This window comes from Lutra lutra, chromosome 6 (genome assembly GCF_902655055.1).
Source record: "Lutra lutra chromosome 6, mLutLut1.2, whole genome shotgun sequence".
NCBI lineage: Eukaryota > Metazoa > Chordata > Mammalia > Carnivora > Mustelidae > Lutra > Lutra lutra.
The window spans coordinates 75,716,257-75,731,515 of NC_062283.1; the positions used below are offsets into that span (position 1 = coordinate 75,716,257).

Genomic DNA, 15,259 nt, shown 5'->3' on the forward strand with positions numbered 1-15,259 from the left:
AGGTGAGCCAAGGGATCAGGACAACATGCATACTCATATTTAAAGGAAGACATTTAAAAATTTTAATAGGGGAATAATAATAAAAAGATTTGCAATTTTCATTCTGGCCTCAGAATGAAAAGGAGACAGAGGCAAGATTATAGGCAAAAAGAAAATACATGGCTAATACAACAAGCTTGAGGAAACCAAGGCAGGAGTTCTAGAAATAAGGCACAGAGTGCAGAACAGAACCAACAGATGTTTAAAAGTTAAATGAGTGGGGGCGCCTGGGTGGCTCAGTGGGTTAAGCCGCTGCCTTTGGCTCAGGTCATGATCTCGGAGTCCTGGGATTGAGCCCCGCATCCATCGGGCTCTCTGCTCAGCAGGAAGCCTGCTTCCTCCTCTCTCTCTGCCTGCCTCTCTGCCTGCTTGTGATCTCTCTGTCAAATAAATAAATAAAATCTTTAAAAAAAAAAAGTTAAATGAGTGATTTTTTTTTCTTTTATTTTATTTATTTATTTGACAGAGAGAGATCATAAGTAGGCAGAGAGACAGGCAGAGAGAGAGAGGAGGAAGCAGGCTGCTTGCCAAGCAGAGAGCCCGATGTGGGGCTCGATCCCAGGATCCTGAGATCATGACCCGAGCCGAAGGCAGCGGCTTAACCCACTAAGCCACCCAGGTGCCCCTAAATGAGTGATTTTTTATCACTGAGTGTTTATGGATAGTGGGGAAAGAGGAAAGCTTACAAAAAGTCCCATGTTTCTGACTTAAAAACCTGGAAAATGAACTGGACTTAAAATCTAGGAGGCAGGCCTGGAAAGAAATACAACTACCTCCGGCAGGAATCTTGAGTTTACTGCTTCAACTTGATGACCTCATGCAATTCGAAAAATTGGAGAGAGATTGAGGTTAAGGATGGGGAAAATAAAAATGCTTATGAGATTCATTTTTCCTTCAAAATAAAAATAGTTTTACTGACTCTCATGGTGGGAAGAATGTATTTTCTTTAAAACATACCTTATGGGCTTCGGTTGTTTAGAACTGTGTCACTGCTTTTATCCTCTAAACCTTACTGTCTCGCAATTTTAGAAGATTGATCCTATTATTAAATTGAGAGCCATATATTAAAGATAAGTGGGCTAAATATGATGACAGCTTGTATATCACTTGTTTGGGTAATGCAAAGTCATTGCAACTGAAGCAAAGGAACAAGGTGGTAATGTCTGATGGGGGCAAGAAACAAATAGTGCCAAAGAAGAGAGTTACAAAAGTCATAAGAAGATAAGGTTTTAATAAGGATGTGGCTGTCAATAGCTCTAATGCTAAAGGTTTAACTAAGATGAAGATGTAAAGTGTGCAAGTTGTTCACACTTAAGTTCACAATTTGTTGATTTGTTCAATGTGTTCATTAAGAAGTCAAGTGTGTATTTGAGACATTTTAGCAGAGTGATAGAATAGTTTCAGATCATCTCTTAACAGAGGGGTTTGTCTAGAGAGAGAGAGAAAAAAAAGAGGACAGTAGCTAATTAGAGATATAGGGAAGTAAGGAAATGTGTTTTTCCAAGTTTAGAAAACCAATATACATTCGTGGTAAAGGAGGGAATAGACGAGGAGATTTTTAAGATACAGGAAGGAGATGGCTTTTACATTTAATACATTTAAATTTAATACAACAATCTTGAGGAAACCAAGGCAGAAGTTCTAGAAATAAGGCACAGAGTGCAGAACAGAACCAACAGATGTTTAAAAGTTAAATGAGTGATTTTTGATCACTGAAGTTTATGGATAGTGGGCAAAGAGGAAAGCTTACAAAGAGTCCCATTTATTATTTAAATGTAAATGGCATTTAAATGTACTAACATTGAAAAAAGTACCTTTGAGGTTCTTCCCTTCTATACACACCCAGATACACATATTCCCTCAAAAGTAATGAGCCCCTCTGCTCAGCAGGGAGCCTGCTTCCTCCTCTCTCTCTGCCTGCCTCTCTGCCTGCTTGTGATCTCTCTGTCAAATAAATAAATAAAATCTTTAAAAAAAAAAAAAAAAGTAATGAGCCCATTTGAAAAGCCAAATCTTCCTGGGGCACCTGGGTGGCTCAGTGGGTTGGGTGCCAGACTCTTGGTTTTAGCTCAGGGCATGATTTTACGGGTTTTGAGATTGAGCCCGGGAGTCTGCTTGAAGATTCTCTCCCTCTATCTCCCCTCCCTTTCCTGCTCTTTCTATCTCTCTCTCCTCAAATAAATAAATACATCATTTAAAAAAAAAAAAAGCCAAATCTTCCTGAACCAATAAATCCTAATTTGAATTAATTAAACAAGGAAGTCATTAGACTCAAATGGTTCTAATGCTTTAGCAACCAACATGAGCACACCCAAACCTAAGACGTTAAATGCCTCAAGGTTAAGAAACCAAAACCCAAGGACAGCCAATCACAGTCAACCAGCCTTTACCAAACAAGGCGAAGGCTTAGCTATAGCCTATCAAGTAACTGCCTTGCTTTGCTTCCACTTCTTTTCTATGAAGGTCTTCTAACTCCTATAGGCAGAGCTTTCATAACCACTTTCTGTTTGGTGCTGTCTGGTTCCACTTAATTTTTCTTCAAAATCGTAACATGTTGAATATGCCCCAGTTTATCTTTTAACATCCTAGATAAATATATTTTCCCAAGCCATTGTCATTTTCTCTCTGCATCTTCTTTTCTCTTCCTCTCTGTCTGGCTATCATTTCTCTCTCCGCTCTTTCAGATCTCTGGAGACTACTAGTATGATATTACAATAATCAGGCCCTCTCTCTTTTTTAGTGATAACCATGTAAGAAATAAAATAAAATAAAGGGGAGACACAAAGCTTTTGAAGTACATCAGACTCTAAAAGATAAAACTCATGTGATTTACCATTTTGAAAAAATACTTGCAGATGTTAGATATTTAGATGCTTTTAAACCAAAGAAAAACTAGGATCCTGATTTAAAAGCACTTTTGGTGAGCTAATTGTTTTATCGACTGCACAAGGAAATGACTGTCACTTTTCTAATCTACATTTGAATAGTCGCTGTAGCTCCAATCCTTGCCATTCAAAATCTGAGGCATGGGCATTTTCCTTCTGCTTTTTAACATTTTCTCAATTCAAATTTTCCCATACTCATCTTTACTATTAACAGATTTCAGTATTTTAGAAATGTACATTTGTATGGAACCCTAATGAAATTAAAGACAAGCAACTTTAGTTAAAATTATGTGGCTATTTCAACATTTAATAGTTTCACGGCAATGTTTCTAAGTCATTCTTTGCTGTTCCTCAACTGTAACTTTTTGAGGCAATGAGGAGTGCTACTGAATGCAAATAGATGTGCACTTCACCTCTCTTTCCCAATATGACCCCAATCAACCAATTTTTTGCTGGCAAAATTCTGTTGCAAATGTTTAAGCCTGGAATAGTTCCAGCCTACTGGAGCTAGACCCATGTCAAATAAAGGGCATTTTATATTCTAAAACAAAATTACAAACAACTTCTGGCTCTTTTACCCATGTCAAGTATCTAAATAAAATGAGTGAATCTTATTATACTTTCATTAATGAGACTAGTGTAAATGCTATTATATTAATTGAAAAACTAGTTTGCTTTCCCCTTTCTTTCAAAAAAAAAACCTTAAAAATGAACACAGTTTCAATATAATATTATCAAGTAATAGAAAAGCAAGTTTTCTTGTAGATTTACAGATTTCCATAGATTTGTTTCTAAGCTAACATTCAATGGAATTAATTTTCTGGTAGCATAAGAATAGTCAAGATATCACAGTACTCCAGTCAGATGGTTTACTTGGATTGTTATATTACAAGCAACAGAACAGTGGAGAAGGGACATATTAGATTTGGGATTAATATAGCGGTTAGCATATCTGGACTAATTATTTAATAACCATGCATTTGGTGAGTCAAGGTTTAATTTTGAAAACTCTTGACTGTGTTATACAATCTCTTTAGCTCTTCTATTGCTCAGTATTAGCTGAGGAAATGATTTTGAAGTTCTTCTTACATTAAAATGTAGTATGTAGCGCCATGAATTATGTGCTTACTATATCATATAAGAGTAACAAATCCTTTCAGAATGGCTGGAACATTGCCTCAATGTTAAAATAAAATAGAATACTTTAATCATTGGGTTTCTTTGTTGTAATTGCTAGAATCTATGTATATTCACATGATATTTAAAAATTGGAAATCAAGTAGTCAATTCATCTTTTTGAAACATGCCTATTCATCTTCTTGAAATATTGAAATATGCTTAAGGTCATGAAGAACCAATTAAAATAGTACTAACTACAATTTATTTAATAATGACCATATGCCATTCAAAATTCCAAGTGTTTGGCATGTATTAACTTATTCAAGGTTCATAGGGCCATATGAAGCAGGCATTATTATTACCTAGAGAGAATGAAGGAATTTCCCCCAAGATTACACAGCAACTGATCGATAAATCCAGGATTCTAACCCCAAATTCTAGCCTCAAAGCTTGCCTTCAGCTGCTTTGGTTCTGGTCTTGAAGTCCATGTGTTCTTTTGTTTATTACTGTTTCGTGTCTTTGCTCATTTGTTTTTTCTTTTTTTCTTTGTTTGCTCGTCAGATATGCTTAGCAAATGACTTCTGTTTAGATCATACAAATTTTATTGAACAATATGTGTCAGGTGGTAAACAGAGCAGCAGGATTATTAAAATGAATAAGGCAATCCTTTCCTTTGAGATGCTTAAAGTCCAATCAATGAAACAGACATTTTAAAAAGTATTTTAAATGTGAATACTAACATTATCAGTATCATCATAAACTAATATTTTACAAAGAAATACTATGCTCATTACTCAGCATTCAGAGTGTAAAAAAATGCTGTCACCCTTTCCTTTATTTATTTCCTTATTTATTCATTCATTCTTTCACCTAAACATTCATCCAAATGTTTGTCGAACTCATATGTCATGCTAAACAATTCTAAGCACTTGAAAAGTCAAGTAAATGAAATAAAGCCATTTCCTTACAAACCTAACAAATCAGTGGAGAAGAGAGATTTTAAATAAATAATCACACCCTGGGGCGCCTGGGTGGCTCAGTCAGTTAAGCCTCCGACTCTTCATTTTGGCTCGGGCATGATCTTATGGTTGTGGGATGGAACCTCACCTCACGCCCTATGCTCAGTGCACAGTCTGCTTGTCTCTGCTCCTCGCCCTGCTCTCTTTCTCTATCTCTAAAATAAATAAGTAAAATATTTTAAAAAATAATCGCACCCAGTTAAATATGTACAACTTATAAATATATACTTTGAGAAAAGAGTAAATAACATAATGAGGAAGTATGACGAAGTGACTTGATTTACATTGAATGTTCAGGCAGGGTTTTTCCTCAGGAAGTGAATTTAAGCATAGCACTGAAAGATGTATAATGGCTGATCCATCAAAAATTTGGGTGTTAACCGATGGTATGATTTATAATTGTATCCATCTACACAGATAAATTTATAAATGCAACATAAGGCCTCATTTGGTAAAGTTCAAATGAGTGGTATAGAGCACTGGTTTCCAACTTTGAGGTTTTTTGACCTTGAAATTCACCACCAGAAAAAACCTGGAACCCAACATCAAATTGCCAACTTATTATTGTATAGAAGAATGTCATTTAAAAACAGTGACAGAAATAATATCTGTAATTATCATCCTTTCCTAAGAGAATTTTAAGACTAAAAAATGTAGGCACCATAAAATTAAGACTAGTTCTTTAAAATAAATAACTTGGGGCACCTGGGTGGCTCAGTGGGTTAAGCCACTGCCTTCAGCTCAGGTCATGATCCCAGAGTCCTGGGATCGAGTCCCGCATCGGGCTCGCTGCTCAGCAGGAAGCCCGCTTCCCTTCCTCTCTCTCTGCCTGCCTGTCTGCTTACTTGTGATCTCTCTCTGTCAAATAAATAAATAAAATCTTTTAAAAAAAATAAATAAATAACTTTTTCTTTATCTTTTTTTCTCATTTCATGAAGAAGGAACAAATTTCAATTAGTATCTGGAAATCACTGGACTAAAGAAACTTCTGCTTCTTTGATGTGTTTATAAGCAGACTGGATTTGGATAATGAAATGTGTCCTTTTAGATGTAGGAATCAAGAGGACCAAACAGGCCTGGGACATTGAACAGAAAAGTAGGATTTGAGATAAGACTTGAATCAGAATAAGAATCACACAAAATGTCAACTATACTTGAAAACTCAGTGCACATGAGAACTGATAAAGCCTAAAATGTTTCATTTACTGTCTCGGTCTTCCAAGTCTCCTAAAATGTGATAACATATTCATATACAGACAGTCACACAGACATCTCTCTACACACACACACACACACACACACACAAATATACATATATACATAACCATTAAATGTTAAATTTATACATTCTGATTGGCTTTGGGTCTTCCCTGAATCATTTTACTCCTCTAGACTCACAGCCTGACAAACAGTGCACCTGCTTAACTGGGCTAAGTGCCAGAAAAAAAAAAAATCAGGGAAATTAATTTCCAAGAGCAGTAGATAAATGGCACACCTCATTAGAAAATCTATTTAAAAGGCACATCAGGAGATGTCTGCAAGACTTTCATAAGAAATTGATGCTTCCTACCATCATGTCCTTGCTGGCTTTCTTCTCACATTACTGATCTTCCTTCCCGGTAATAAGATTCAAATTCAAGTAATGCTTAATGAGTGCCTCCTATGTGCCAGGCACGTATGTTTTACATAGATTATCTTATCTAATTCTTACAAAATTGTTTTGAAATAAGTATGTGGAATGCATGCAAAAACTAACAAATGTGCTTCTTTGAGACCTCCTGGTATAGCCATATAATGATTTTTCTTTCTTATGGATAAAGAAGCTAATAAATTATGACCCTTGTTCCTAGGCAAGAAAACCCAAGAGTTGGGGCACCTGGGTGGCTCAGTGGATTAAGCCTCTGCCTTTGGCTTGGGTCATGATCTCAGGGTCCTGGGATTGAGCCCTGCATGGGGCTCTCTGTTCAGCAGGGAGCCTGCTTCGCCTTCTCTCTCTCTGCGTGCTTGTGATATCTGCCTGTCAAATACATATATAAAATGTTTAAAAAAAAAAAGAAAAGCCAAGAGTTACTACAACTTATTCCTGTACCTTCTGACCTAGAGGAAAATCATTAATATCTACTAGTGCCTGAGTTTGTAGTGATCTCTTTAGAAATCCTATTTTTTTTGCATTTATTTAAGAGAGGAAAGAGTCATCTCTTTATAAAAAAGGCAAACAAGTTTGTAAGGAATTCAACCAAAGCCCACACATTCTGATCCTGTAAGAGTTATTAAATCATCAGGGCACCCCTCCGTTTTCCCAAAGAGCTTCCTGGCTGAGTCTGCAAAAGCTTGGGGGCAAGGCCTCCAGCAGCCTTTATGATCCTCTGGCCTCAGTTAATTAAAAAACAAACAAACAAACAAAAAAAACATTGCCCTGCATTAATCACTTAACCAGCACCACCACCCCAACTTGACCTTTCTGAAGACTCTCATCTTCCAGGAAAAAAGGACAGGCAAGATGGATAATATCTGGGTGGTTAGAATCTTAGTTTCTGCTTGTTGTCCTGAGGGAAGTATTAACAGCTCTCATTCTCACTCTCACAAGTGTCCTGTGTTAGATAAGTCACATACTGTCATTCTGTGTGGTGGCTTTGTATGTTCTTAAATCACAAAACTGGAACTACATTTCCCAGAATTCCCTTATGTGTAGGGTCTGGGTAACAGTTGGGCACACGAGAAATTTGCATGAGCTTTAGAAATCCAAACAGAAGGATTAGCCTTTATTTATTCTCTTAAGGTTGATGTAGGGCAGGTGCTGTTACCGCTCACGCACATTATCACCCATATGCTGGCTGACCTTGACAGGTGGCAGCAGCCGGCCGCATGTTCTCCCATTCCCACTAGACTGCCTCCTTCAGCATCTCCAAATCCTGGCCAGGTGCTTGTGCAGTTCCGTGGTGGGAGGCACCAATTTATCTTGAGCTCATCCACATCATTGTAACTTGAGGTGGTGAGAGTCAAATAAGTGTTCCAGTCTGTCCTTGTCAATTCCAGTTTGTCCTTAGTCTCCCCTGTTCTATTTCCATCTGCCCTTTTCAATGATGGGGTTCAGGACATGCTTCCCCAAATACGGCACCTTGGCATATTGACTGTTTTCAGCTGGAAGAATTTGAGAAATGACATATGCAGGAAGGACTTTCTGACATTTCCCTGAAGCAGGTCGTAAAACTCTCGTGAGGAAGGTGTCCTCCCTAAACCCAAAGGAAAGGAATATCATTTCCAGGATGCCCAGAGGAATCTGAATGAACAGCCCTTGCTGTTTCCCTCAATTTATGACAGTTAGCTCCTACTCTTCTTGTCCTGTCACTCTCCACCTCCCCCTTTCCCCTTTTCTTTAAACCTAGCATAAAAATGCTTGGACTTAACTGCTTCTTAAGGTCTTCCTTTCTTTATGAAGCCTCCTGTGTCTCATAAAACTTACATTAAATAAATCTGAATGCTTTTCTCTTGTTAATTTATCTTTTGTTAGAAGGGTCCTGACCAACATTTTAGAAAAGTAGAGAAAAAAATGTATTTTTTAGAAGGGTCCTGACCAACATTTTAGAAAGTAAAGAAAAAAAATGTATTTTTCCTCTCCTATACCAACTTCCAGTTTACTGACCCATGACCTAGTGCCAGAAGCACTTCAATAGCCCTACCTAGACTGCTAATCAGCTCCCATGAATGCATAAGCCATACATTAAATCTTCTATTCTTTATCACCATAGTGACTCTACTCTACTCTATTCCTAGTGATCAAATTCTGACAGATACACCATATTATTTTGGATAGTGTTTGAACTTTATTTTTAGGAAGAAATGAAAGGTAGGTGGAATCTCTTTTCTAGTATCTGGTTTTGGTATTTTTTGTTTGTTTGTTTGTTGTTGATGTCCTAAAATTTGTCTCATTCGATAGGAAGCGGCAAAGTCACAAATTTTGGTGAAAGCAAGGTGCTATTCCCATTTGACAGGCAAGGACACCAAATTCCTAGTCATGTTACCTAGCTCATGTTATAAAGTTGTAGAGTGAACTCATGTCTCCTGAAAGAAGCACATAAAAGCCAATGCTACGTATGCCTCACAGGTAGATTATTTGGGTACAGCAATTCAAATTCAGAAAATTAGTAAGTGTGAAGGTTGCCTAGAAAAGAATCATTCTTTTCAATCCAGTACAGTATTTACTTATGAAAATAGATTTTCATTTCGCTATGAACAACTCCTTAATGCCTTAAAAGTGTTTACCTACTTTTCTAAAGTGCCAGAGAGTAATTTAGAGCCCAGGACAGCTGCCCTGTCTGGTCTTCAGAGTTATTCTCAGTATGCTTTCTTTTATCACTAGCCTTGTATTAACAATACATATTTAAAAGACATTATGTAGTACAAAAGACTCATCATAATAATATTCATCCTTAGTAAATATTTGAAATGTATAAATTAAAAATAATATTATAACATAAGAGTACCATTTACATTTTGACACTCTTATTGAAGCAAATTTTTTTTCTGTGAAGAATCAACATAAAAAAGGTAGGTTAGAATTTACTAAATGGAGAAAAGAAATGAAAATTTTAATACAAGTATATATATCCCATGCAACCAATGGTCAATATGAGTTACAAGTTTTATGCTGTAATTATACAGTCATTGAATTTATATTATTTTGGTTTCAGAAAGTATACATTCAAACCTGAATGAACAGGGGCGCCTGGGTGGCTCAGTGGGTTAAGCCGCTGCCTTTGGCTCAGGTCATGATCCCAGGGTCCTGGGATCGAGTCACACGTCGGGCTCGCTGCTCAGCAGGAGGCCTGCTTCCCTTCCTCTCTCTCTGCCTGCCTCTCTGCCTACTTGTGATCTCTCTCTGTCAAATAAATAAATAAATAAAATCTTTAAAAAAAAAAAAAAAACCTGGATGAACAAAAAAGTATTTGAACTTCTTATTTGAAGAATTTATATATTTCTTCTTTAGAATTTCAGCCTTGTGATGTTTTTTTTCATTTCAAATTCATTGGAGAGTTATCTTCCTAGATGTGTTTCATGATACCAATCATCCCAATACATCATTTTTCTTTTTGCACCTATTGTAGTTACAATAACTTTTTGCCAGCTAGAGTATTGGATGGCATTTCCTTTTATCTAAGTATTTATCCAAATATGTACAGCTTGGCAAAATAATTTTTTTAAGAGTAGAATAGGTGGTAGTGTAAGGACCTATTTAGCCAGAGTGACTCCATCTTGGTTAAAAGCCATTTTGTTGTTTGTACAGTAAAACTTAAACTGACCCTGCCCCCCTTACCCCAGAGAAACTTACTTAGAAGCAAGTCTGGGAAACCAGTAAAATATGGTCAGCCAGTTCCAAATAACAGAGCCCAGAATACAAGGACGAGTTGGGCCAGGTGGAGACATCCAATCAGTAAGAAACACACATACTTTTCCCCTAACCACCAAAGAATGTAAACCCCACCATTTGGGTGCCAACCTTGAGCACCAATTCTGACCAGAGTAACAGGTTAGGTCAAACAGTTACTATAGGGTAAATTGTAATTCAGTTGGCCGCCTGCATGTGACCTACATGACTACAATCTCACTAGCTGACTATGTGTGGCCAGACTTTTGCTCTATAAAAGGTAGTCTGTAAGATGGGGAGGGGTCGCCCTCTTCGGAGGCAGCCCTGACCAGTCAGTCAGTGGATTCTTGAGCCTGTAAGCTGGGGGTGGTCTCTCTCTTCAGAGATAGCCCTGGTCAGTCTGACTTCTAATGCTTAGCATAGAATAGAGCTTTGCATAACTTTCACCTTGTCTCAGTCTCATTTCGTTTAATAATGGACCTAACAGTAGCCCCCTTCAAATTGGTCCCCAATGATCATTGCCTGCTGGTATTCACACCATTATGTAGTCTCTTAGGACAACAAATGGGGTTGACCTGTGCAGCCACAAGGATTTTGCAGAACTGATGGTATATGATTTTCAAGTCTAGGTCATAAGAGGATTTGTGGCTTCTTTCTTGTTCTCTCTTGGATCTGAGAGTAGTCAATTGTCATGTTGTGAAGACACAGCAGCATTAACTTGACAGCCAAATGAATGAGACATATTGCCAATGGTTCCACTACCACAGAAAATCTTTCAGATATCTACAGCGCCAGCCAACTTCTTTACTGCAACCTCAAGATCTACCCAAAGCCTTTCCCAAACTCCTGACCTGAAAAAACTGTTTGGCATAATAAACATGTATTGTTATTTTAAACCACTTATTTTTTTTTAAGATTTTATTTATTTATTTGACAGACAGAGATCACAGGTAGGCAGAGAGGCAGGCAGAGAGAGGGGAGGAAGCAGGCTCCTCACGGAGCAGAGAGCCCAATGTGGGGCTCGATCCCAGGACCCTGGGATCACGACCTGAGTCGAAGGCAGAGGCTTTAACCCACTGAGCCACCCAGGTGCCCCTTAAACCACTTATTTTTGAAGTAATTTATTATGTAGCAATGGATGACCATTATAAAATATGACAAGTAACATTTCATCTGATAAACATATTTTATTATTTTTAATTCTGATTTTATTAAATGTATTTATTAATTTTTAAAGTTGGTCAAAGAATGCATAAAATAAAAATTTTATTATTTTTCTTCATAATGTAAAAAAATTATTTCAAAATAAAAATTTCAAGATTTGTATCCTATAAGAAATGGTTAGCAGAAAACTTACTACATGACAGGCACTCATGTACAGAGATAAATAAGCCAGTCCCTTCCTCAGATAAATTTAAGTTTCTGAGTGAAACAGATAAGTAAAGAGATACTGATAATACAGTGTGTTAACTGCTGTTAATAGAACTACCCATAAGGTACTAAGGGAATGAAAAGCACAGTGCAGTGAATTTTTCTTAGGAAATCTGAGAAAGTTTCACCAAAAAACGGAGTAAGTCTTGAAGGATGAATTCATCCTTTAAGAAAATGGAGGAATGAGGGGCACCTGGGTGGCTCAGTGGGTTAAAGCCTCTGCCTTTGGCTCAGGTCATGATCCCAGGGTCCTGGGATTGAGCCCCACAACGGGCTCTCTGCTGGGCAGGGAGCCTGCTTCCCCTCCAAGGAAGTTGTAAGTAGGAAGTTGTAAGATCTGGATTTAATACCAGGGAAATCCAGCGTCAGAGTTCACATTTTTAACTAATTTATTACACTTTCTGATTGGGAGGGTGGAGTGGGGAGAGGGTAGTATGAGCAGAGGTGAGGAAGGGTGAGAATATATGTATTCTTAGGGAAAGAAAGCAGGGAAAAGCAATAGTAAGGATGGCTGGAAAACAGGTTGCATACACTGAATTACATGATAAAAAGAGAGATCTAAGCCAAAGACTTGAGTTTCATGCCAAGGAATTTGTACTTTGGCAATAGGAAATACTTGGCGAAATTTATGCTTTATGAAGATACCTTTGGAGCAAGAGTAAAGGGGAGAGACTGGATGAAGGAGACAAGAAGAAATTGAATTAGTGCCCTCAACAGAGAATCAAGGTCTGAAATGTAATAACGGAGACAGCAGTAACCAGAGAAGGGAGGGGATTCATGAGACATAAGAGAGTCAGCTGACATTCAGCATGGTGACTGATCATGTCCAGCAGATTTAAAAGATGACTTGCAGGTTTCTTTCTGTGGGGAATGGATAGATGGTTAGGTCACTAATAAATATAGGAAACTGGTAGAGGAGGCCTCATACAGAAGATGTGCCTAATAAACACTCCTTGCAAAAAGAAATGAAGTAGCAATAATACAGAGGCTCTTTTTCCCCCATGAGATGAAATGCCAGTAACATAGGCATTATCAATAACACCTAATTACAGTAGTCCAAGGAAACTCTACCATGGATTGTAAGTGTGTTTTACATTTAAGTAATCTGATATGAAAATCTAATTAAAAGTAGCTGCTCATTTTATAAGATAATTAAGAACAAATTCCTTGCAACAGTAATTTCTGTGGTGTACTTACTAAATTATTAACTTTATAAATATGAGATTTTACAAGCAATTCTTAAAATATATCTATTGTAAAGCTTAAAGAACTATATTTTGCAATCATATTTGGTTCCAAAATGTAAATGAATGAAATTCTAGAAAAAGAAAGAATAGACAAAATATCACCACTCATAAAGGCTCAAGGGAAAATCATCTAGAATCATGCAGCCAAGTTTTCACTTAAAACTCTAGGTCTTAATTTTATATTACGGGCATTTCAATTGTATATCCTTTTAAAAGCCTCCAATACCCAAAGTATTACTTATTTAGAGAAGAGGTTCACAGTTCCGGATAGTGTTTTTCTTTCATTGACATCATGAGACTTATCTCTACCCGATAGATAATGCTCACTTTAGCACAGCTACTAATGGTATTGCAGGAGAAATCATCTCAATCGCACTGCCATGTCAATAAACACAAATGATCCCGTTCTATGGATTTGCAATATTAATACTTATATTTCTTTTAATGTAGCCATTGCTTGGCATATATACTAGGTTCTTAATAAATAATTACTAAAAAAGGATAATACCATAATAAGAAGTAGAGAGGATTCCTGACTGTACAGAATGCAATTTATGATATTTATAGTTTCCAAGTCTACTGATTCCACTCTCTTTGGAGAAAGAAAATGGGAAATGGGGGTGGGGGGTGAATGGTGCAAATATGTAGGAGCACATTAAGAGCTTAATGAAATGGTTTTGCTTGTGGTTAAAAAGCATACATTTATTCATTTACTTATTTAATATTCATTATACCTCTGACTGAGTCCTTCCCTCAAGGAACTCACAGTCAATAGAGCATGTCAGGTGTGGAAATAGACAAATATAATTTTAGAAGTGTCCGAATACCTTGAACAAAGTGATAAACGGTATACTCAAAGAGTGAATATACCATAATGAAAATCTGTCTTTCCTCCCTTGGCATTATTCCTGTTTTACTCCAAACCCATAAGAACACATGGCCACTCAAGATGTAGTATCTCATTACGAGTAATTCTGGGAAAATCCTTTTCACACTCTTTATTTTTGGGAACTCAAAATAGGATGTTTTGATGGGAGGAGCAAAGAGAATTTCTGGATAGCAAGCTTGGAGCCAGATGGTAGAGGGACTTAAAAATGTTTTACACAATTTCCCACTTGTCCAAAAGTTTTTTATTTGGTTTGGTTTGGTTTTAAACTGTTAAAGCCCCTGTTCCCAAACCAAATCTCCACCAAACTTTTTAATCATTATCTTCATGGGACTGTAACATTCAACTTGTGTTCGGCATTACAAATACAGAAATATATTTCATTTGAAATCACTGACTACAACACTCAAAGAAGAATAGAAGGAAATGGGGAAGAAGGAAACCAGACACTGACATTCTCTTTATGTTTGTGGGGAACTTTATTTCTCCCAGGAAGATGAGATGAAAAGAAACAAAGACGGGAGAGAAGAACATTGTTTCTTTTCTTCTAAAACCCACATTTCACAAACCTTACCTGAAAAGTTTTTGTAATCCACTAGGTCAAACATAACAACAGCAACAGCTGACCATGTGATTATCAGAGCAATGACCAGAAGCCAGGCTGCTGGGGAGCTGAATGTTGTCACTATGTCCTCTGTGACCGTCCTCTTCAGCAATTTTCCAGGGGATTTGGGCACGGATCCATTTTTGCTGTCGATCACAGTTGTGGTAGTAGATGCATTTCCTAATCAAACATTCAGAAAGAGAAATTACAATTTAGAACTTCATGTTAAATGTTGGTGACCAAAAGAACACACAGATTATGTAAGTATTTTTAAATTGTTTGTACCATTTTCTGTAGTAGAGCACACCTCCTTAGTGGCAGGGCCAAACCTTCTGCCCACTACCCTAGTATTTACCTCCACTCCAAAATCCACATGCCCTAGTGATTAGCATTCCTCCTCTCCTAATCTCTATAAATAATACCATGGGAGTCACAAACTTGGTCATCACCTTCAATCATTTTTACTTCTCCCTTATCACCTCCTATATCACTACCATCAAAGGCAATGGAGTTTTTGGTCAAGTTGTTTTTTAACACCTTGTTCATTTATTTAGGTTCATATGTCAGTTCTGAATGCAATCAAAAATGTTTCCTCTGGGGAAGAAACAAAATCAATGATAAAGTAGTTCAAATGGATAAAATCCTTTTTGGAATCTGGTTTAAC

The 15,259-nt window shown here is 37.2% G+C and overlaps 1 protein-coding gene across 3 annotated transcripts in view; it reads right to left on the bottom strand.

Moving 5' to 3' along the window:
* LOC125102961 (triadin-like) overlaps positions 1 to 15,259 on the bottom strand; it is a 225,679-nt gene that overhangs the window by 162,677 nt on the left and 47,743 nt on the right. For all 3 annotated transcript variants that reach the window (XM_047734647.1, XM_047734649.1, XM_047734648.1), the window contains exon 2: positions 14,566 to 14,775. In XM_047734647.1, coding sequence (XP_047590603.1) covers positions 14,566 to 14,775 — 210 coding nt within the window. The remainder of the gene's footprint in view (positions 1 to 14,565; positions 14,776 to 15,259) is intronic.